This window comes from Bos grunniens, chromosome 10 (genome assembly GCF_055505025.1).
Source record: "Bos grunniens cultivar Pamir isolate PY7600 chromosome 10, Bosgru_T2T1.0, whole genome shotgun sequence".
NCBI lineage: Eukaryota > Metazoa > Chordata > Mammalia > Artiodactyla > Bovidae > Bos > Bos grunniens.
In genome coordinates this window covers 50,755,815-50,780,390 of record NC_141174.1, presented here as the reverse complement: position 1 = coordinate 50,780,390, position 24,576 = coordinate 50,755,815, and the positions used below count along the sequence as shown (strand labels likewise).

Here is a 24,576-nt window from a genome sequence, read left to right as displayed (position 1 = left end):
ATTTCTTCTTTGGAGAAACGTCTGTTTAGGTCTTCTGCCCGTTTTTCTTTTTTCCTCCTTCATACTTATTTATCTGGCTGTGCTGGGTCTTAGTTGTGGTAGACAGGACCTTCCATCTTCATCGTGGCATGGGGGATCTTTTAGCTGTGGCGTGAACTCTTGATTGCAGCATGTGGGATCTAGTTCCCTGACTAGCGATCAAGCCCAGAGCCCCTGCATTGGGAGCACAGCCTGCAACTGGGCCACCAGGGAAGTCTCCTCCTTTCCATTTTGCAGTTGGGTTGTTTGCTTTTTTTGTTGTACTGAGAGCTGTTTGGATATTTTGGAAATTAAGCCCTTCTTGGTCATACTGTTTGCAAATATTTCCTCCCATGCCATAGGTTATTTTGGTTTTGTTTTCCTTATGGTTTCCTTTGCTATGCAAAAGCTTGTGAGTCTGATTGTTTGCTTTTTTGTTTGTTGTTTTTGTTTTTTGTTTTTGTTTAAGTTTGTTTTTTGTTTCTGTTGCCTTGGGAGACTGATCTAAGAAAACATTGGTATAGTTTGTGTCAGAAAATGTTTTTCCTGTGATCTCTTCTACGAGTTTTATAGTGTTATGTCTTATGTTTAGGTCTATAAGCCATTTTGAGTTTATTTTTGTGTAAAAAATATGGAACACTTCATGAACTTGTGTGTCATGCTTCTTGTTGTTCAGTCACTCAGTCATGTCTGAATCTTTATGACCCTACGGATAGCAGCGTGCCAGGCTTCCCTGTCTTTCACTGTCCCCTGGGGTTTACTGATTCGGTGATGCCATCCTGTCAGCTCGTCCTCTGCCCTCAATCTTTCCCGGCATCAGAGTCTTTTCCAACGAGTTGGCTCTTTGCATCAGGTGGCAAAGAGAATTGGTGCTGAAGAATTGGTGCTTCGGCTTCAGCATCAGCCCTTCCAATGAATATTTAGGATTGATTTCCTTTAGGATTGACTGGTTTGATCTCCTTGCTGTCCAAGGGACTCTCAAGAGTCTTCTCCAGCACCACAGTTCAAAAGCATCAATTCCTCAGCTCTCAGCCGTCTTTATGCTCCAAATCTCACAGCTGTACATGACTACTGGAAAACCATAGCTTTGACTGTATAGACCTTTGTCAGCAAAGTGATATCTCTGCTTTTTATTACCCTGTGGGCAACCCACTCCAGTGTTCTTGCCTGGAGAATCCCAGGGACGCAGGAGCCTGGTGGGCTGCCGTCTCTGGGGTCGCACAGAGTCGGACACGACTGAAGTGACTTAGCAGCAGCAGCAGCAGGTTTGTCATAGTTTTCCTTCCAAGAAGCAAGCATCTTTTAATTTCATGGCCGCAGGCACCATCTGCAGTGATTTTGGAGCCCCCAAAAATAAAGTCAGCCACTGTTTCCCCATCTATTTGCCATGAAGTGATGGGACTGGATGCCATGATCTTAGTTTTCTGAAGTTGAGTTTTAAGCCAACTTTTTCACTCTCCTCTTTTACCTTCACCAAGAGGCTCCTTAGGTTCCTGTTAGCTTTCTGCAATTAGGGTGGTGTTATCTGCATATCTGAGGTTATTGATATTTCTCCCAGCAATCTTGCTTCCAGCTTGTGCTTCATCCAGCCTGGCATTTCACATGATGTTCTCTGAATAAAAGTTAAATAAGCAGGGTGACAAATATACAGCCTTGACATACTCCTTTCCCAATTTGGAACCAGTCTGTCGTTCCATGTCAGGCTCTAACTGTTGCTTCTTGACCTGCATATGAGTTTCTCAAGAGGCAGGTAAGGTGGTCTGGTATTCCCATCTCTTGAAGAATTTCCCACAGTTTGTTGTGATCCACACAGTCAAAGCTTTAACATAGTCAATGAAGCAGATGTTTTTCTGGAATTCCCTTGCTTTTTCTGTGATCCAACAGATGTTGGCAAGTTGATCTCTGGTTCCTCTGCCTTTTCTGAATCCAGCTTCCAGTACATCTGGAAGTTCTCGGTTCACATACTGTTGAAGCCTAGCTTGAAGGATTTTGAGCATTACCTTGTTAGCATGTGAAGTGAGCACAATTATGTGGTAGTTTGAGCATTCTTTGGCATTGCCCTTCTTTGGGACTGGAATGAAAACTGACCTTTTCCAGTCCTGTGGCCACTGCTGAGTTTTCCAAATTTGCTGGCATATTGAGTGCAGCACTTTAACAGCCTCATCTTTTAGGATTTGAAATAGATCAGCTGGAATTCCATCACGTTCTCTAGCTTTGTTCCTAGTAATGCTTCCTAAGGCCCACTTGACTTTGGACTCCAGAACGTCTGGCTCTAGGTGAGTGATCACAGTATCATGGTTATCTGAGCCATTAAGACCTTTCTTATACAGTTCTTTCATGTATTCTTGCCACCTCTTCTTAATCTCTTCTGCTTCTTTTCAGTTCAGTTCAGTTCAGTTGCTCAGTCATGTCCCACTCATTTCGACCCCATGGACTGCAGCACGCCAGGCTTCCCTGTCCATTACCAGCTCCTGAAGCTTGCTCAAACTTATGTCCATTGAGTCAGTGATGCCATCCAACCATCTCATCCTTTGTTGTCCCCTTCTTCTCCTACCTTCAGTCTTTCCCAGAATCAGGGTCTTTTCTAAGAAGACAGTTCTTCACATCAGTTGGCCAAAATATTGGAGCTTCAGCATCAGTCCTTCCAATGAATATTCAGGACAGATTTCCTTTAGGATTGACTGGTTTGATCTCCTTGCTGTCCAAGGGACTCTCAAGAGTCTTCTCCAACACCACAGTTCAAAAGCATCAATTCTTCAGCACTCAGCTTTCTTTATGGTCCAGCTCTCACAAACCATAGCTTATGGATCTTTGTTGGTAAAGTGATGTCTCTGCTTTTTTCTGTTAGGTCCATAGTGTTTCTGTCCTTTATTGTGCCCATCTTTGCATGAAATATTCCCTCAGTATCTCTAATATTCTTGAAGCGATCTCTAGTCTTTCCCATTCTATTGTTTTCCTCTATTTCTTTGTTTTGCATTGTTCACTGAAGAAGGCTTTCATATCTCTCCTTGCTATTCTTTAGAACTCTACATTCAATTGGGTATATCTTTCCCTTTCTCCTTTGCTTTTTGCTTCTCTTCTTTTCTCAGCTATTTGTAAGGCCTCCTCAGACAACCTTTTTGACTTGTATTTTTCTGGGGGATGGTTTTGATTACCACCTTCTTTACAGTATTATGAACCTCTATCCATAGTTCTTCTGGGACTCTATCAGATCTAATCCCTTGAATCTATTTGTCACTTCCACTGTATAATCATAAGGGATCTGATTTGCTTGCTGAGGGGCCATGCTAATCTTCTGTATAGCGTTCCAATTTTAGTATATGTGCTGCTGAAGCAATCAGGTAGGCATGATTATCCCAAGTTAGTAGAATATGAAGTTGATATTCAGAGAGCTTTGATGACACGTCCAAGGTCCCACAACCTCAATGTAAATAAAAATTTGACTTCAAAATATGCCATTTCCTCTTTGACACTATGCCGACTTATGGTCATTTACTCAACTGAGTTGCTTTGCTTTCTTTCTTTGGCTCTTTTTTTTTTTTTTTAAAGGTAAGAGGTAGGGAGTTTGGGCGGGCTTCCTTGGTAGCTCAGCTGGTAAAGAATCCACCTGCAATGAGGGAGACCTGGGTTCAATCTCTGGGTTAGAAAGATCCCCTGGAGGAGGAAAGATTCCCTAGAGTGATACTCACTCCAGTATTCTTGTCTGGAGAACCCCCATGGACAGAGGAGCCTGGCAGGTGACAGTCCATGGGGTTGCAAAGAGTCAGACACAACTGAACGACTAACCACAGCACAGGGAGTTTGGGCACACAGGAGGATTTTTTTTTTAGTAAAAATGATTTTAATGTTTTATAAACATGAATGCATCTTAATCTTTCTAGAAGGTAAGTTAACTAGATAAATTTCAGAGTTTAAATACATACACAGAAACACACACACCCTCTCGTACAGTTTATAAATGATTCCAGGGATTGTACTGATTGAAAAATTATGGTGCCCTAACTTGAACAGTCCAGAACCTGGTTCTGTTCTTTACCCCTCTACACAGTCATGAATGACACACAATGACAGCATCAGTAGAACAAAATATATGGCATTTATTAAACGTATGTGACATAGGTTATAATATCAAAGTAGAGCATGCATGAACAAATTATTCATTCTTTTAACAAAAACAATAATTGATACTGAAAGCATTAAGTGATTAAATTTCTACAACATACAAAATTCTCTTTCATTTAAAGTGAGAAAGAAAAACTAAATCACAGGTTGAAGAAATACAGTGATTTCAGCTGGCCCCATAAAGGCATAAGGCACAAATTAAACCGAGGGATTAGCACATCAGAATGAAACGTGTCTGCCCTCACAAGGACTGGCTCCAGCCGAGGCTCCCAAGCCCCTGCATGGGTCTGCGGCACCTGCCCCTTCCTTCCTGGGGTCACATTTCCCCAGGTGCCCATGCTCCTATGGACAGGCTTCCCTGTAGCCGAGAAACACTGCCTCTAATACTTTTACGGGTAAATAAAACCTTCATGCTGTAACAAATGATCCTGGCATGAGTAGCATGAAATTTCAAGTTAATACCCTTTTTCCTCCCAACCGAAGTCTAGTAAAACAGAAAATAGAGAATTCTCCTGCCAGGGCTCAGTGTCTACATGGAAAGCTAACAACAGCCCAGTACAGCAGGGTACATACATACACTGGTTGGGGGTTTGAAAAACAACCTTGAAACCTCTCTCTCCTGCCCTCCCCCTTCCACCTTCACTTTGCCTCATGTTTTAGAAGTGGAGCAAAACCTCAGCAATTTCCACTGGGACTTAAAACAGTGTACAGGAGGAAGCAACAGTCACCCTTTCCAGACTTCAGGTTGCAGGGTTCCAGGGCCTTTGTCCATCTGTGAAAAGTGCATGTCTCCAAGTGCTTAGGTCAGAGTTTTCTTTGTGGTCAACTCTAGGACTCGTGTGTACGGAGTATAGTTCCTGGAAGGCATTGAGATCTCACGAGTCCTACCTATTTGGCTGAGAAATGAAAAAAGGCAAATCAGGAATATGAAACAAAACTCACCATATGCTTCACGTGATAAGATAACTCTAGGAAATCCATTTTCAACACTTAAAAATAGACTGCAGTAATACAGTTGAGTATTTAGAGGGACCATTATTTTTAGTAACTTTAAAAAAATTATTTATTTGGAGGATAAGTGCTTTACAATATTGTGTGGTTTCTGCCATACATCAACATGAATCAGAATTTATGAATATCCCCTCCCTCGTGAAACTCCCACTCCTTTAGGTTGTCACAGAGCACCAGGTTTAGCTCCCTGTATTATATAGGAAGTTCTCATTGTCGTTCAGTCACTAAGTCGTGTCCAACTCTTTGTGACCCCATATGGACTGCACGCCAGACTTCCCTGTCCTTCACTCTCTCCTGGAGTCTGCTCAATGGAATCATGTCCATTGAGTCAGTGATGCTATCCAACCATCTTGTCCGCTGTCACCTGCTTCTCCTGCCCTCAATCTTTCTCAGTATCAAGATCTTTTCCAGTGAGTTGGTGCTTCGCCTCAGGTGGCTGAAGTATTGGAGCTTCAGCATCAGTCCTTCCAATGAATATTTCAGGGTTGATTACCTTTAGGACTGACTGGCTCGATCTCTTTGCTGTCCAAGAGACTTTCAAAAGTCCTCTGTCCATGGGATTCTCCAGGCAAGAATAGTAGAGCGGGTAGCCATTCCCTTCTCCAGGGGATTTTCCTGTCCCAGGGATCAACCCGGGTTTCCTGCATTGCAGACAGATTCTTTACCATCTGAGCCACGAAGGAAGCCCTCAACTTTCCATTAGCTATCTGTTTTACATATGGTAATGTATATATTTCCATGCTACTCTCAAGTACCAGAACTTCAGCTTCAGCATCAGTCCTTCCAATGAATAGTCAGGGTTGATTTCCTTTAGGATTGACTGGTTTGATCTCCTTGCTGTCCAAGGAACTCTCAAGAGTCTTCTCCAACACCACAGTTCAAAAGAATCAATTCTTCGGTGTCAGCCTTTTTTATTGTTACACATGCACGTATATTCATCTTCTGATTCTTTTCTCATATAGGTTATCACAAAATATTGAGTAGAGTTCCCTGTGCTATATAGTAGGTCCTTGTTGGTTATCTTTTTTATGTATAATAGTGTGTATATGTTAATCCCAAGCTCCTGATTTAACCGCCTCCCACATTTCCCCTTTGGTAACCGTAAGTTTGTTTTTTTATCTCCAAGTCTGCTTCTGTTCTGTAAATATTAGGTTCACATATGAGTGGTATCATATGATATGTCTTTGTATGACTTACTTCACTCAGTGTAATAATTTCTGAGTTCATCCACGTTGCTGCAAATGACATTATTTCATTGTTATGGCTGAGTAATATTCCACTGTATAAACGTACCACATCGTTATCGATTCCTCTGTCGATGGACATTTAGGTTGCTTTTATGTCTTGCTCGTTGTATATAGTGCTGTAATGAACACTGGGGTGCATGTGTTTTTTTGGAATTACGATTTTCTTTGGATATATGCCCAAGAGTACAACTGCTAAATTATATAGTAGTTCTAGTTTTAGTTTTTTAAGGAACCCCCATACTGTTTTCCATAGTGGTTGCACCAATTTACCTTCCCACCAACAGTGTAGGAAGGTTCCTTTTCTCCACACTCTCTCCAGCATCTACTGTCTATAGATGTTTTGATGAGGCCATTCTGACTTAGGTGAGGTGATCCCTCACTGTAATTTTATGTTTCTCTGATAATTAGTGATGTTGAGCATCTTTTCATGTGCTTTTTGGCCATCAGTATGTCTTCTTTGGAGAAATGGCTATTTAAAGCCTCTGCCTATTCTTTGGTTGTTTTTTCTTTTTTTATCTGACATAGAGCTGTGTGAGCTGTTTGTATATTTTATTGATTAATCCCTTGTCTGCTGCTTCACTTGCAAATATTTTCTCCCATTCTGTGGATTGTCTTTTTGTTGTTTATGATTTCCTTTGCTGTGCAGAAGCTTTTAAGTTTCACGAGGTATTTGTTTGTATTTTTATTTAATTTTATTTTTATTGAAGTATAGTTGATTTCCAATGTGTGCCAATCTCTGCTGTACAGCAAAGTGGACTCAGTTATATAGACATTCTTTTTCATATTCTTTTCCATTATGGTTTATTATAGAATATTGAATAGAGTTTCATGTTATACAGTAGGACCCTGTTGTTTATCCATCCTATATGTAATAGTTTATATCTGCTAATCCCACATTCCCGGTCCTCCCCTTCCCCTTGGCAACCACAAATCTGTTCTCTACGGTCTATGAGTCTGTTTCTGTTTCATAAGTAAGTTCATATGTGTCATATTTTGGATTCTACATGTAAGTGATATCATGTGGTGTTTGTCTTTCTCTTTCTGACTGACTTTAGTTAGTATGCCAATCTCTAGTTGCATCCACATTGCTGCAAATGGCATCGTTTCATCCCTTTTATGGCTGAGTCCTATTCATTGTCTGTATATATGTACTACGTCTTCTCTATCCACTCATCTGTTGCTGGACATTTAGGTTGTCTCCATGTGTTGGCTATTGTGAATAATGCTGCTGTGAACATAGTGGGGTGTGGATCTTTTGGGATTAGAGTTTTGTCTAGCTATATGCCTGGGAGTGGGACTGCTGAATCATATGGTAATTCTATTTTTAATTTTCTGAGGAACTTCCACAGTTTTCCATAGTGGCTACACTAACATACATTCCCACCAGCAATATAGGAGGCCTCTCTTTCCCCACATTCTTTCCAGAATTTGTTGTTTGTTGACTTTTTTCCATTATTCAAGTGTATCTTTTTTTAAAACAATTTTTAATTGGAGGGTAATTGCTTTAAGTGCTTCCCCAATGGCTCAGCTTTACAATGTTGCATTAATTTCTGCAGTACAACAACATGAGTCAGCTGTAAGTATACATATATCCCCTCCCTGATGAGCCTCCCTCCCATCTCCCACCATCCCACCCCTCTCGTCATCACAGAGTACCAAGTTGAGCTTCCTCTTTTTTTTTAATTTATTTTTTAATTGGAGGAAAATTGCTTTACAATGTTGTATTGGTTTCTGCTGTACACCAGCACAAGTCAGCCATAATTATACATATATGTCACCTCCTTCTTGAGCCTCCCTCCCCGCTAGTCATCACAGAGCACCACGCTGGCTCCCTGTGTTACACGGCACCTTCTCACCAGCTGTCTGTGTTACACGTTAGTGTACACGTGTTAGTGCTACTGTCTCCATTCATCCCACTCTTTGCTTATGCCACTGTGTCCACAGCTCTGTTCTCTGTGTCTGTGTCTCCATTCCTTCCCTGCAAATAAGTTCATTAATACCATTTTTCTAGATTCCATATATGTGCGTTAATATATGATGTTTTTCCCTTTCTGACTTAATTCACTCTGCATAACAGGTTCTAGGTTCATCCATCTCACTAGAACGGACTCAAATTCATTCTTTTTACAGCTGAGTAATGTTCTGTTGTATCCATGTACCACATCTTTATCCATTTATCTGTCAGTGGACATCTAGGTTGCTTCCATGTCTTAGCTGTTATAAATAGTGCTACTGTGAACATGAGGGTATATGCATCTTTTTGAATTATGGTTTTCTCAGGGTATATGCCCAGCAGTGGGATTGCTGGGTCATATGGTAGTTTTATTCCCTTTTTTTTTTTTTTAGGAATCTCCATATTGTTCTCCATAGTGCCTGTTATCAATTTACATTCCCACCAACAGTGCAAAAGGGTTCCTTTTTCTCCACATCCTCTCCAGATATTGTTTGTAGATGAGGTCCCTGTTTCATACAGCAACTTCCCACTAGCTATCTTACACATGATAATAATATATATATTTCAATGCTATGTCAGTTCACTCCAACCTCTCCTTCTCCTCCTTCCGCTTGTATCCACACCCGTGTCTCTATTCCTGCCCTGCAAATAGGCTCATCAGTACCATTTTTCTAGATTCCGTATGAATGCTTTAATATACAATATTTTTATTTCATTTTATTTTTTAATTGGAGGATAATTGCTTTATAATGTTGTGTGGTTTATGCCATACAACAACATGAATCAGCCATAATTATATATATGTCCCCTCGCTGTGACCCTGCCTCCCTGCTCCCACCTCCCCCCTCTAGGTCATCACAGAGCACCAGGCTGGGCTCCCTGTGCTGTTCAGCAGCTTCCCACTAGCTAGCTATTTTACACATGGTAGTGTATATATGTCAGTGCTACTTTCTCAGTTCATCCTTCCCTCTCCTTCCCCCACTGTGTCCACAAGTCTGTTTCCTGCATCTTCATGTCCCTTCCTTCCCTGCAAATAGGTTCATCAGCACTATTTTTCTAAATTCCATGAGTGAGTGAAGTCGCTCAGTGGTGTCCAACTCTTTGCAACCTCATGGACTGTAGCCTACCAGGCTCCCCTGTCCATTGGATTTTCCAGGCAATAGTACTGGAGTGGATTGCCATTTCCTAAACTCCATATATATGCACTAATATTCAATACTTGTTTTTCTCCTTCTAACTTCCCTGTGTATAAAAGGCTCTAGGTTCATCCACCCCATTAGAACTGACTCATATTCGTTCCTGTTTATAGCTGAGTAATATACCACTGCGGATATCTACCACAACTTCCTTATCCATTCATCTGCCGATGGACATCTACATTGCTTCCATGTCCTGGCGGTTGTAAATAGTGCTGCAATGAACATTGGGGTACATGTGTCTTTTTCAGTTATGGTTTTATCTTCATATATGCCTAGTAGTGGGATTGCTGGGTCACATGGTAATTTGATTCCTAGTTTTTTAAGGAATCTCCATACTGTCTTCCATAGTGGCTATATCAGTTTACATTCCCACCAACAGTGCACAAGGGTTTCCTTTTCTCCACACCCTCCCCAGCATTTACTGTTTGTAGATTTTTTTGATGATGACCATTCTGACCAGTGTGAGATGATATCTCATTGTAGTTTTGAATTGCATATCTCTGATAATAAGTGATGTTGAACATCTTTTCATGTGTTTGTTGGTTATTTATATGTCTTCTTTGGAGAAATGTCTGTTTAGGTCTTCGGCCCATTTTTTGATTGGGTTGCTTTTCTGATATTGAGCTGCATGAGCTGCTGGTATATTTTGGAGATTAATCCTTTGTCAGTTGTTTCATTTGCAATTATTTTCTCCCATTCTGAGGGCTGTCTTTTCATCTAGTTTATAGTTTCCTTTGCTGTGCAAAAGCTTTTAAGTTTAGTTAAGTCCCATTTGTTTATTTTTTTATTTCCATTACTCTAGGAGGTGAGTCAAAGAGGATCTTGGCTGAGCATTATGTCTGTTCTGCCTATGTTTTCCTCTAAGAGTTTTATAGTTTCTGGTCTTATGTTTAGGTCTTTAATCTATTTTGAGTCTGTTTTTGTGTATGATGTTAGAAAGTGTTCTGATTTCATTCTTTTACATGTAGCTGTCCAGTTTTCCCAGTACCACTTACTGAAGAGACTATCTTTTCTCCACTGTATACTTTTGCCTCATTTGTCAAAGATAAAGTGCCCATAGGTGCAGAGGTTTATCTTTGGGCTTTCTAGCCAGTTCCATTGATCTGTATTTCTGTTTTTGTGCCAGTATCATATTGTCTTGATTACTGTAGCTTTGTAATATAGAGTGAAGTCGAAAGGTTGAGTCCTCCAATTCCATTTTTCTTTCTCAAGATTGCTTTGGCTATTCAAGGTCTTTTGTGTTTCCCTACAAATTATAAAATTTTTTCTTCTAGTTCTGTGAAAAATGCCATTGGTAATTTGATAGAGATTGCATGAAATCCGACTTTACTACCCAAAGCAATGTACGTTTTCATACTGTCGATTCTTCCAATCCAAGAACGTGATTTATCTCTCCATCTGTTTGTATCGTCTTTTGAGTTCTTTCATCAGTATATCTGCATAGAGATCGTGTGTCTCCTTAGGTAGGTTTATTTCTAGGTATTTTATTCTTTTTGTTGAAATGGTGAATGGGATTGTTTCCTTAATTTCTCTTTCCGATTCTTCATTGTTAATGTGTAGGAATGCAAGGGAATTCTGTGTATTAATTTTATATCCTGTGACTTTACTAAATTCATTGATTAGCTCTTGTAGTTTTCTGGTGGTATCTTTATCAATGTCATCTGCAAACAGAGTTTAACTTCTTCTTTTCCAGTCTGGATTCCTTTTATTTCGTCTCTGATTGCCATGGCTACAACTTCCAAAATTATGTTGACTAATGATGATGAGAGAGGGCACCCTTGCCTTGTTCCTGATCTTAGAGGAAATACTTTCAGTTTTTCACCATTGAGAATAATGTTTTCTGTGGTCTTGTCCTATATGGCTTTTCTTATGTTGAGGTAGATTCCTACTGTGCCCATTTTTCTGGAGAGATTTTATCAAATGTGAGTTGAATTTTGTTGAAAGCTTTTTCTGCATTTGTTAATATGGTGTGTTACATTGATTGATTTGCATATATCAAAGAATCCTTGTATCCCTGGGATAAACCCACTATATCACGATATATAATCCTTTTAATGTGTTGTTGGATTCTGTTTGCACGTATTTTGTTGAGGATGTTTACATCTGTATTCATCAATGATATTGGCCTATAGTTTTCTTTTTTGTGTGATAACTTTATCTGGTTTTGGTATCACGGTGATGGTGGCGTCATAGAATGAGTTTGGGAGTATTCCTCCCTCTGCAGTTTTTTGGAAGTGTTTGAGCAGGATAGGTGTTAGTTCATTTCTAAATGTTTGATAGAATTCGCTGTGAAGCCATCTGGCCCTGGGCTTTTGTTTGTTGGAAGGTTTTTGATCACAGTTTCCATTTCAGTGCTTGTGATTGGTCTGTTCATAATTTCTATTTCTTCCTGAGTCAGTCTTGGATGGTTGTTGTACTTTTCTAAGAATTTGTCCATTTTTTTCCAGGTTGTCTGTTTTATTGGCATATAGTTGCTCACAGTAATCTCTGTATTTCTGCATTGTCTGTTGTAACTTCTTTTTCATTGTGTGTTGACCTTTTAATGAGGGCTCTTCTGACTGGTGTATGTTGGTACTTCATTGTAATTTGCATTTCTCTACTAATTAGTGATGCTGAGCATCTTTTCATGTGCCTACTGGTCATCTATATTTCTTCTTTGGAGAAATGTGTATTTAGGTCTTCTGCCCATTTTTCCATTGGGCTTTTGCTGTTGTTGTTGTCTAGTTATATAAGCTGTTTGTGTATTTTCGAGGTTAAGCCCCTGTCTGCTGCATCATTTGCCAATATTTTCTCCCATTCCGTGGATTGTCTTTTCATTTTTTTATGGTTTCCTTTGCTGTGCAAAAGTTTGTAAGTTTACTTAAGTCCCATTTGTTTGTTTTTGTTTTTATTTCTATTGCCTTGGGAGACTGATCTAAGAAAACATTGGTACAATTTACGTCAGAGAACGTTTTGCCTGTGCTGTCTTCTGGGTGTTTTATGGTGTCATGTCTTGTGTTTAAGGCGTTAAGCCATTTTGAGTTTATTTTTGTGCATGATGTGAAGGTGTGTTCTAATTTCATTCATTTATGTGCTGCTGTCCAGCTTTCCCAGCACCACTTGCTCAAGAGACTTTTCCCCCATTTTATATTCTCTTCTCCTTTGTTGGAGATTAATTGACCTTAGATATGTGGGTTTGTTTTTGGCCTCTCTGTTCTGTCCTGCTGATCCGTATATCTGGTTTTGTACCAATAATACACTGTTTTGAATGCTGTAACTTTGTAATATTGTCTGAAGTCTGGGAGAGTTATGCCTCCTGCTTTTTTCCCTTAGGACTGGCAATTCTGTGTCTTTTATAATTCCATATTAATTTTTGGATTATTTTTCTAGTTCTATGAAAAATGTCATGGGTATTTTGATAGGGTTTGCATTAAATCTGTAGACTTTTTTGTGTCACATTGCTATTTTAATACGTTACTGATCAGAGATGTAGTAATATGTGTTTTGTTACCTGAACATTATTGACTAGAGATGTTTCCATATTCATTTACATAACAAATCACCGGCCACAGGTGTTAGTTTCTGCAAAAACCCCCTTGTCAGTAATGTGTTAACAGTATGAATTCTTCCAATCCAAGAGCATGGGATATCTTCCCTTTCTCTGAATGCTTTTTAATTTCCTTTATTATTGTTTTATAATTCACAGCATAAGTCTTTCACCTACTTGGTCAGGTTTATTCCTTTTTTTGGTGCTATTTTTAAAAGTTTTTTTGTTTTTACATTTCTTTCTGATATTTCATTGTTAATGTAAAGAAATGCAACCAATTTTTGAATGTTAGGCTTAAATCCTGCTACTTTGCTGAATTCATTTATTAGCTCAAGTAGTTTTGTGTGGAGTTCTTAGGATTTTATATATATATGTAACCATGTTGTCTGCATACAGTGACAATTTTACCTCTTCACTTCCAGTCTGGATACCTTTTATTTCTTGTCTGCTGTGTCCTAGACTTCCAGGAGTATGCTGAATAGAAGTGGTGACAGTGAGCAGCCTTAGTTCACATTTTAGCAGGAAAGCTATTACCTTTTCACCATTGAGTATGTTGTTGGCTGTGGATTTGTCATAAATGGCTTTTGAGATATGTTCCCTAGGAGATGGATCCAAAAAGATCATTGCTATTTACATCAGAGTGTGTTCTGTTTTCCTCTAGGAGTTTTATAGTGTCTGGCCTTACGTCTAGGTCTTCAGTTTGAGTTTTATTTTTGTGTATGATGTTAGGGAGTGTTCTAATTTCATTCTTTTACATGTAGCTATCCAATTTTCCCAGCACCACTTATTGAAGAGGCTGTCTTTTTTCCATTGTACAGTCATTTGGATACTACTTCTTCCAATCCAAGGATATGGTATATCTTTGCTTCTTAAAAGCTCCCTCCCTGGGTGCAGGCCCCATCCCAATTCTTTCTTTTCCCTTTTATCCTACCCAGTTATGTGGCGATTTTCTTGCCCTTTCCAAAGTCTGAGGTCTTCTTTCAGCATTCAGTAAATGTTCAGTGTGAACTGGTCCACTTGTAGATGTATAGTTAATGTTTTTGTGGGAAAAGGTGAGCTCTATGTCCTGCTCCTCCACCATCTTGAACCCCCTTCTTCCCTGGAGCCAGACAGTAGTTTTAGCAACTTAAGGTTGCTAGGTATCCATGATTCAGAAAAATTAAAAAAAAAAAAAACAAAAACAAAAAAAAAACACCATGCATTCAGGAGCTCACAATTAGATGGGAAAGATACTTAAATCATTGTAATGTCTTACTGCTAAGTCACTTCAGTCGTGCCCAACTCTGTGCGACCCATAGACGGCAGCCCACCAGGCTCTGCTGTCCCTGGGATTCTCCAGGCAAGAGTACTGGAGTGGGTTGCCATTTCCTTCTCCAATGCGTAAAAGTGAAAAGTGAAAGTGAAGTTGTTCAGTCGTGTCCGACTCTTAGCAACCCCATGGACTGTAGCCCACCAGGCTCCTCCGCCCATGGGATTTTCCAGGCAAGAGTACTGGAGTGGGGTGCCATTGCCTTGGCTGTATAAAGACATAAGGAGCTATATTGGATGCTTTACATTTGCCTGTTCAGATCCATCCCCCCTTTCTCTCCCCTGTACCCTGGGAAGTTGCCCAGAGGTGGACATCAGTAGACCCCCTCACCCATTACCTTCCAGTTGGTTTGGACCTGTTAGGAGGTGGAGGCAGAGAATGCAGCACAGGCAGCCCAAGCCATCTGCTCCCTCTGCTCAGGCTGCAGCTTGGTGGTTGGCTACATTCCTCTAGCAAAGGCTGCACTATAACTCACCCCTTCATCTCCTCTACCAGCTTTCTCTCCCTATCTCTTCAGACCCAGGCTGGAAATAGCTGCCACTGTTGCTAGCTCCAGAGCAAGCCAGTGTCCATTTTTTATTTTCCTAAAAGCTGCCCTCAAATTTATACACAGTCATTTCATTTAACTGTCTTCCATTTTCCCTTCCTGCCAAGACCCTGAGCAGCACAAGAACAAACACATTATGGGCAAACTGAGGGCAGACAAGTTAGCTTCACTGAGAGGAAGTCAGCCCCAGGAAGGTGACTCCTGAAGGATGCCTAGGCATTCCTCAGGTGAGTGAGGAAGAGGTGGGAATTCCAGGCGGAGGCAGTACAGGCAAAGAAGGGTGAACACAGAGGCCACAGTGTGAAAAGGAGACATACTCAGCCAGGACTGGAGCAAAAGAGTTCAATGTGAAAATGGCAGAAGATGAGGTTGGGGCGGAAGGGGGACGAAGGGCCCTCTGTGCCCTGCTAAGGGGTTCAGAATGAGACAGTGAGCCGTTTTTAAGGAGGGCAGGATATGCCCCTATTTTTATTCTAGCAAGATTCCTTGACACCTTGAGGGTTGACTCCAAAGGCCTTAGTCTGGAGGCCGGAGGTTATTTAGGAGAGTTTTGCTATTTAGAAAGTGAGAGAGACCATGAGAACTCAAACTGTAAAAATCGCACTGGAGGTAAAGTAGCAAGGAAATGTTAAGATGATATTTAGGAGGCAGAAGTAACAATTTTGTGATTAAAATGGAGAAAATGTCCCATTTCTTTTTCCTTATAGACATATAACTACCTTTCCCAGCTTCCCTTGCACTTTGGTAGACCACATGACAGGCAGAAATGATTTCTGTTACTTGCAGGTTTAGCCCATATCCATTTTGCTGCCAAATATATTTTCCTAAAAGGGCAATTGGAGCATATTACTATTCTTCAAACTCTTCATTTCCCCCCTTGCTTCCTGGATGGACTCTCATCTCCCCTGCAGGGTGTAAAGGCCTCTGCCATCTACTGTTCTGTCTTTCGCCTGGCCTTTCCTTATTTACACACTGCTTCACAGTTCTGCCATCCTCAACTGTCCCCTCAAATAAATCTGATGAATTCCTACCTGTATTTCAAGAGTCAAACCTCATCCCCCGATTCTGCACAGCAGTGACAGAAACCATCATCCCTTTCTCTGTGTGCCCTCAGTTTCCTTGAGCAGCACCGCTCAGTTTTCTCCTTCCACAGGGTTCACTTTTTTTAAATTTGCCCTCATCAGTAACACCTCCCATCCACAGGGTTCCGTGGTGGTTCAGTGGTGAAGAATCCACTTGCCAATGCAGGAGAATAATATCTTGCCATTTGCAAAACATGGATGGACCTTGAGGACATTAGGGTAAGTGAAATAAGTCAGACAAAGACAAAGTATCTTATTCATATGTTAAACAGAACAAAAACCAAGTTCACAGATACCAAGAAAAGACGGATGATTGCCAGAAGAAGTGGGTGGGGGATGGGCACAATGGGTGAAGGGGCCTAAAGGTACAGACTCCCAGTTATAAAAGTCACAGGGTGTAATGGACAGCATACAACTGTAGGTAACAATACTGTATTGCTTGAGAGTTGCTAATAAATCATCACAAGAGAAAAGGTTTATAACTATATACAGCTACCCAGGTGGCTCAGCAGTAAAGAATCTGCCTGCAATGCAGGAGACGCAGGTTCGATCCCTGCATTGGGAAGAGTCCCCTGGAGAAGGAAATGGCAACCCACTCCAGTATCCTTGCTGGGGAATCCCATGCACAAAGGAACCTGGCGGGCTACAGTCCATGGGGTTGCAAAGAGTCGGATACAACTGAGCGACTAAACAGCAACAACAACAAACACCTATTACCGTGCGGTGATTTTCAACCATGGTTAGGAGACAACTTCTTAATAAGGTGTATTAGAAGCCTGGGTGTGGGGGAATCTTAATCTTCACATAACTCTCCCAAGAGATTCAATGTCTTTTCCACACTCTCCTCCCATTGAAAATGACTGTCACAGAGGCTTGTGACACTCCTGGAAGCATCTCACTGCACCTGCTGGTCTGCACATCCTCTGCTAGCTATAATTTCGTGAAGTGTGAAAACCACATCTTGCTTATCTTCATGACCTCAGCAGCTCACTCAGGCCAGACACAGAACTATCACTACACAGATCAATGACCAAGGCAACCAGAGGACAATGGATTTTGAGGAACGAGTGGTAACAATTTCACCATCACCTGCTACAGAGGAATCCACAGGATATCACAGTTCAGGAGCCCCCAGGGACCCGACCAGGCAGTTTAGTGGAGTGCCAGGGGCATGAGCCAGATGGCAATTTGTGCCAACTCCTGTGAAAATACCACAGAACAGAAATAGTCTCTGGTGACACTATCCTAAAAGCCCATAAAGTTCAGAAATATTTATAAAGGTGAACCCTCTGGGTTTCAGAAACAGGCTCTCATATCTCAACCTTTCAAAAAGAATTGAGGTTAGTTTTTTTAGTTGATCACTAAGAAACAGGATTTCAAGAACACAAATAATTTCAACCACAGAATGAAAATTCAGCCATTTTCTTTAACACATTAAGGCTATTGTTAACCTTTTATTAATCCATAAAGGGGCAGTTCCCTGGGGCAAACAAAAGCAGAGTCAGCAAATAATGCCTTGACAAAAAGCTGCTTTGTGTTCTGGTTTCTACAACAGAAATATGAAAATGTAGGCATTTTAAAGTACTTACTATGCGCCGGCAACTTATGACTGCAAGGAATATTTTTCATTAAAATGTACCTATTAAGACATAATTTATGAGTTTACTGGAAACTGAGTTTCACTAAGGGACAAAGGACAGAAGTCTCTTTTCTTTTGGTATTTTGTTTTCCACTTTTCTCTTTGAAGGCTAGCTGACCTAAAATTGCTCTCAATGGCCTTAATTAATATATATCGAACTTCTCAAATCTGACTCATGAGTTTTGCCTTTAATTAGGTGTTTAGAAGCCCCTGGCATCAGGGTGAATGCCTTTGACCCCTTCCCTCTCTCCTTGCTTTCGAGAAATCTATGCCACACAAAGATGAGATGAAGGAGAAGAATTTGAGAAGGAGAACCTGGAGCCAGGGATGGGACTGAACACTGGTCTCCAAGAGGCTGGGGAAGTGCAAATAGAGAGTCTGGAGCAAGTCATGAAGGAAAAAGCCAGCCCCGTACCAGTGAGTGAGTCCAGGTGCAAAGCTCAAAGGTGAGTGCAGAACCCTGAACTTATGGCAGCTGGGACTGTGGTGATGGCAGCAGCAGAAATATGCAAACATGGCCATATACACTGGACACTTTATATCTGAATCATCTTAGCAAGTTTCAGTAGGAATTACTATCAAAATCTTCCCCTAGGTAAGGAAGCTGAGATTCAAAAAGGTTAGGCATTAGTTCAAAGTTATAGATATACCCAGAGGCAGATCCAGGACCCAAACCCAGGGCTGATTTCCAAGCCTTTGCTCTTAACCACAACTAGAGGATCTGACTTTGATGGAAAAAAATGTGCTCAGCTATGGATAAGGGTTTGTATGAAGATGAAGCGGTGCCCAGCAGGCAGCCAGGAATGAGGACTTGTATGCAAGAGAGGTGTGAGCTACCTAAGCTCTTCAAATCTCAGTTTCCTTACCTAGGGGAAGATTTTGATAGTCAACTGACTTCCAATTAGAGTTGCTCTATTTTTTCTGTGCTCCCTGAGCAGCTCTAATTGTTAAGTCAGTTATGTTTCACTCTTCGCAACTCCATGGGGCTGTAGCCCGCCAGGCTCCTCTGTCCGTGGAATTTCCCAGGCAAGAATATTGGAGGCTGGTTGGAATTTCCTACTGCAGAAGATCTTCCCTACCTGGGGATCAAAGCTGGTTTCCTGCTTGGCAGGCAGATTGTTAGCCACCAAATGCTGTTAGCAGTAGCACAGCATGTAAAACTTGCAGGTATAGGGAGAAATGGGTCTTAGGTGCCATAAGGCTTTACAGCAGCACGGGCTTTGTGCCCAGTGCCTGGGACACACTGCAACACCTGATAACACAGCTGACCAAAGACCTCATCTATCACTGGGGCTTCCAGAGTTCTACACAGCGTCCAGTGTAAACCACTGATACCAAACCGCTGACAATTGAAAAATTCAACACATACGGGAGCACGAGCCACTCAATTAAGCTGTCAACCAACCAACCCAATCAAAAAATTGGCAGAAAACCGTAATAGATGTTTCTCCAAAGAAGAAGAAATACAGATGGCCAGGAGGCATATGAAAAGATGCTCAACATCACTCATTATTAGAAAAATGCAAACCAAAACTACCATGAGGTACCAACTCACCAGTTAGAATAGCCATCATTAAAAAGTCAACAAACAACAAATGCTGGAGAGGATGCTGAGAAAGGGAACCCTCCTCCCCTGTCAGCGCAAATTAAGTTAGTGCATGCATGATGGAAGGCAGGGATTCCTCAGAAAACTGAGAGTGGAATTACCATATGATCCAGCAATGCCACTCCTGGGCATATATCTAGACGAAACTCTAATCCAAAAAGACACGCCCCCGACGTTCAGAGCAGCACTATTCACAATGGCCGAAACATGGAGACAACCTACATGTCTATTGCCAGATGAATGGCTAAAGATGTGGTCCACATTTACAACAGAATATTTACTCAGCCATAAAAAAGAACAAAATAATGCCATTTGCAACAACGTGGATGGACCTAGAAATTATCATAGTAAGTGAAGTAAGAGAAAAACAAATATCACTCATATGTGGAATCTCATTTTTAAAAGACGATACAAACTTATTTTGGAGAAGAGAATGGCAATCCAATCCAGTATTCTTGCCTGGAGAATTCCACGGACAGAGGATCCTGGCAGGCTACAGTCCGTGAGGTTGCAAAGAGTCAGACACGACTGAGCAACTAAGACACAAACTTATTTACAGAACAGAAGCAGACTTGTATCAGAAACAACTCACAGTTACCAGAGGGGGAACACTGGGGAGAAGCATAAACCAGGAGCTTGGGATGAACACGTGTACACTCCTATGTATAAAACAGATAACCAACACAAACCTACGATACAGCACAGGGAACTCTATTCAATATCCTGTGATAACCTATATGAGCAAAAAATTAAAAAAGAATGAACACATGTATAACTGAATCACTTTGCTCTACACCTGAAAGTTACACAACACTGTAAATCAACTATACTCCAATAAAATGTTAAAAAAAAAATACTTGATACCATGTTTTATATGTAAAATCAAGTTTTGATTTAGATAATAGGAATACTAGCTATTAAGTTCTTCAGTTACCATGTTAAATTCTTTACATATATGTTTTCATTTAATCCTCATAACAGTCCAATATGATTTGATATTGTCATCTTCATTCCCATTGTAAGGATGGAATCACAGCAGATTAAAGGAGACTAAGTAACTGGCGCAGGGCTGTGCTCAGCTGGCTGGGCAGGGACCCCCACAGCCTAAACCTTCCCAGCTGGAGGGTACGGCAGAAGACCCAGAAGGAAGAACAAAACTCACCTGCGTAACAGGCTTAATTCATTACTTTTTATGGATCTAAGATATTTGGGGAGCCTGTTTTCAAAATATTCTTGGGAGGGAGGAGGGAGGAGGGTTCAGGATGGGGAACACGTGTATACCTGTGGTGGATTCATGTTGATATATGGCAAAACCAATACAATATTGTAAAGTTAAAAAATGAAAAAAAAATTATTGAAAACACCATGGAATCTTTTGTTAGTTAGATGCCAGTTTGAAGTCTTAGGAGAAGGCAATTGGCACCCCACTCCAGTACTCTTGCCTGGAAAATCCCATGGGTGAAGGAGCCTGGTGGGCTGCAGTCCATGGGGTCGCTAAGAGTCGAATACAACTGAGCGACTTCACTTTCACTTTTCACTTTCATGCATTGGAGAAGGAAATGGCAACCCACTCCAGTGTTCTTGCCTGGAGAATCCCAGGGATGGGGGAGCCCGGTGGGCTGCCATCTATGGGGTCACACAGAGTTGGACACAACTGAAGTGACTTAGCAGTAGCAGCAGTTGAAGTCTTAAGTGAGAACCAGGGATTCTTTTAGAACATACGTAACACAATTTAGCAATCTCTACTGAGCATTTTAAAACTACAGATGTACCATACCAGGACTCCAGAGGTATGGCTCAAATCCTGGCTCTGTGGCTTCTAGGAAATCCCTGTATCTCTCTGGGCCTCAGTTTTGGTATCTATAAAACAGGGAGATTAGATCCGGGGGTGGGGGTTCCCATTTGATTGTGACCACAGAGTTCTTTATTCAGGCAAAATCTTACTTGGAATCTAACATATAAAACACACTAAAAACTGAGTTTCTCAGGTTGGGTTTTTTTCTGTGAGGGGGGACGGTCTCCACAGGCTAGCTCCTTGCTTACCTCGTCGCCCCCACCCCGAAGCCCCTCCTGGAGCCCGAGCACAGAGCGCACAGTTCCAAAAAGCACAGGTGGGAAACCACGGCCCCACCTCACCTCTCAAGAGGCTGTGCTCCTCGCCCCCCAGACGTGCACGGCGCCTGTCACATAGTAGGCACTTCATAAATACTTGCGAGAGAAAGAATGAAAGATTACCCTGCCTTTTCGGAAATGGGGATACGTAGTTTTCATTTCCTCTGCTGATTGCCCCAGGTAGTTAAAGTGCTAAGATGGATCCTGGGGGAAACCAAATGTTACATTTATGGAAAAGCTGCTTTTAGATACTGAAGTGGCTTCCAAGTTCAGTGCGGCCATAAGTTAAGGGTCTGTCAGCACTTCCATTATGAACACCGCTTTGTGGTTTCATAACTTAGCCATAAAAGTTTGCTTCAGGCTATCCCTCGGCATACAAATTGAAAACCCTGTTTTAGGCCAAAATGTGGGAATTAGAAAACAAACAATTTATTGGTTTCAGACATAGTTTTGTACCCGTCTCAACCAAATAAGATTTATTATGTGGGCAATTAGAGGGGACTAAGCCACTTGGTTCTTGAAAAATTAAAAAAAAGAGGAAATAGCCAAACTATTTATATTTTAACAGTTGTCCCTGGGTATGATCAATCATTCTTTTGGGTCCTATTTTTATCAAGTACTTTATCCCCTGCATTGATGAGACCTAGAGTCTATTTATACATTCTTTTTCCTTCTTTTTTAAACATATTCTGTTAATGGTATCAGAATGAAAAATATTGCCTTGTTTTTAATTAAAAAGCGAGCAACATAAATGAGACTTATCTCAAAAAAATAAATAAAAGAGCTTAATCCTGCTTTTGGTAAGTATTTTGAGAATGGCAAGTATCTCATTTTAATAAACAAAAAAGACAATATCAGTAATGACTAAACAGGGATATGAGACATTGTTCTACAGTGTGAGAACTGGTTAGAGCTGAGTAGTCACCTGGGCAACTCACTGACTTACCAGGTCAGGAAATGGAGGCCCCAGCTAACAAGAGTCCAGCCTGAACATGTCCCGCAGCTCCTAACCCCGAGGACGAGAGCTGGGTGTTCTACAGCCCAGCTTGGCAATCAGCTCATTCCTGTTTCCCATGGATGTAACCATTCAAAGCCAGGAGTCTACATTTTCCTGACCGACTCATGTCCACCACCACACACACGCCCCTAACCACACGAGAATACACCTTCCGGCACTGCACACAGGGTGTGGCACTCTGTGACTCTGGTGACCCAAGTCACAAGCCATGTACCGTCAGTGCCCTTGGTATGCACTTGTTTTCTGTCCTCTTGGAGCCAAGCACAGTTTTGAGCACCTAGAGACATGGGCTGGGTTGCTGGGTCACAGGCGCTAACCTGACTGGGGAGAGACCCAGGTACTGGGCTTGTGAGCAACTTAACAACACATGGCTCAGTCCTCTAGCTCAGCAATGCAGCTGAACAAACCAGGTTATAGTTCCTGTTTATGTGCTTATGTCTGAAGAGATGTATTTGTGAATCTGGTCTAGTGCATGACAACACTCTGTTACAGTACTAGGGAGCAGCAGGGTTTAGAGTCTCCCTACTCTGTTACTACCTCACAGGGCCCTCTCACACTGTTGAGAATGTCTGCCTGTACATCTGATTTCCCTTGCAGCCTGCACTCTGGGGCAGGAACCCAGTCTAATTCCTCTCGTTATCATCACTGTCTGGCACAGGGGAGGTACTCAACAGATGTGTGCCGAATGAACAGATAAATGAATAGATGAAGGACCAAATGCACACACTTGCTGATGGGGCTCATCTCTCTGCAGGGGCTTCCCCAGGTCTTTCCTGGGCCATGCATGCCCTTGGCCTCCACAGTCTCCCCACTCCACAGAAACCAGCCAGACCCCTCAGCAGCCACCACTTCTCTTTGCAGAAATACTTTTGATAGAAAGAATGCAATTCTGGGAATAACAGCACAGTGAAAGTATTTTCTCGAGTCAAAGGGGAATTTGAGTTGGAACAATAGGAAATTCTTAAATACCTGGGTAGAAGATCACAGCCCACTCCAACCTCTCTGGTTTCCACTTCAGTCTTGGACTGGGTTTCTATTAAATAGTCCAACCTGCTTTGTAGTTCATTATTCTAGAGATGAGGGGGAAAAGGGCTGTTAGTAAAGCAAATGTGTTCCCCCACAAATACATATGATACAATTTATAGGTATTATCTGGATTTTCCCCTAGACACAGACATCTATCACAGTGTATTTTTAAGTGCCTCTTATACAGTAGGAATTGAAGGAATATATTGACTGAATCCTTACTAATAGCTTTATGTGCCTGGACATACATATGTATCCAATTTTACCTGAATGGAAACAAACAAAATATCCTACTCTGTACCATTATTTGCTTTTTGCCCTACTCTGTACCATTTGCTTTTCTCCCACTCAACAATGTGTTGTGACTCTTTCCATGTTTATTAGTTTTCTTTTTATGTCAACAAACTATTTTAATGGGTTCATAGCATTCCATTGTATGGATCTACATTATTTAACTAGTCTCTTACTGATGACCTTTAGATATTTATCACTTTTTTTGTAATTATAAATAAGGTACAGCTCATGTTTTAAAACTCCCTCATTAAACTATAAATTGAGTTTAAGTCTATTAACTTAATTTAGAGGGAAATACCTCTGTAACTTAATAATTAGTATTTCGTAGGTGTGGAAAATTCAGAATCTCAAACATATAAAGTAGAACAAGCTCCTTGGGATTAAAATTAGCATTCTGAAATAGTGTTTTTTCCCCAGACCAGAGCCAAACATTACATAAGTTGATGATTAGATGCTCAGGAATTGGAAATTTGCCCCGTGGGGGAAATGAAGGACAAAGGAGCAAGGGAGTTGAGGATATTGAAATGAAAACAGATGAAATGCTGCTGCCTAAAACCCAAAGGACAGAAAGACACACCTTTTAAAAAATTCAGACAGTGGTTCTCTCTGTGTATAGAGATTTTTTGATTTCTCTTTTAAAGTTCTATGTATTTTCTGTAATGCTAAATTTTCATGAGGCAATAACCATAACTATGTTCCTGACTGTATTACTCAGAACACAGTATGTAGTATATGCAAGATAAATATGTATTGAATAAATGTATAAATGCCTTTGAAAGTGTGTTAGTCGCTCAGTCATGTCCAACCTTTTGTGACACTATGGACTGTAACTTGCGATTCCTCTGTCCATGGGATTCTTCTCCAGG

The 24,576-nt window shown here is 41.1% G+C and overlaps 1 protein-coding gene, 1 long non-coding RNA gene and 1 pseudogene across 6 annotated transcripts in view; 1 reads left to right on the top strand and 2 right to left on the bottom strand.

Moving 5' to 3' along the window:
- Positions 1–22,327, top strand: part of LOC147364507 (uncharacterized) — a 37,121-nt gene extending 14,794 nt beyond the window's left edge. The window contains exons 4-6 of the long non-coding RNA XR_015134608.1: positions 16,137–16,234; positions 17,851–18,100; positions 20,284–22,327. This is a non-coding gene — a long non-coding RNA (uncharacterized LOC147364507). The remainder of the gene's footprint in view (positions 1–16,136; positions 16,235–17,850; positions 18,101–20,283) is intronic.
- Positions 3,289–3,355, bottom strand: LOC147364508 (U6 spliceosomal RNA; annotated as a pseudogene).
- MYZAP (myocardial zonula adherens protein) overlaps positions 4,096–24,576 on the bottom strand; it is a 121,361-nt gene continuing 100,880 nt past the window's right edge. For 3 of the 5 annotated variants that reach the window (XM_086321186.1, XM_086321185.1, XM_086321187.1), the window contains 2 exons: positions 23,360–23,460; positions 4,096–5,036 (listed from right to left, as the gene is read on the bottom strand). In XM_086321186.1, coding sequence (XP_086177312.1) covers positions 4,940–5,036; positions 23,360–23,460 — 198 coding nt within the window. In that variant the 3' untranslated portion in view covers positions 4,096–4,939. Of the gene's footprint in view, positions 5,037–21,037; positions 21,121–23,359; positions 23,461–24,576 lie in introns of all 5 variants that reach the window. The other 2 variants (XR_015134607.1, XM_086321188.1) reach the window with 2 other exon arrangements.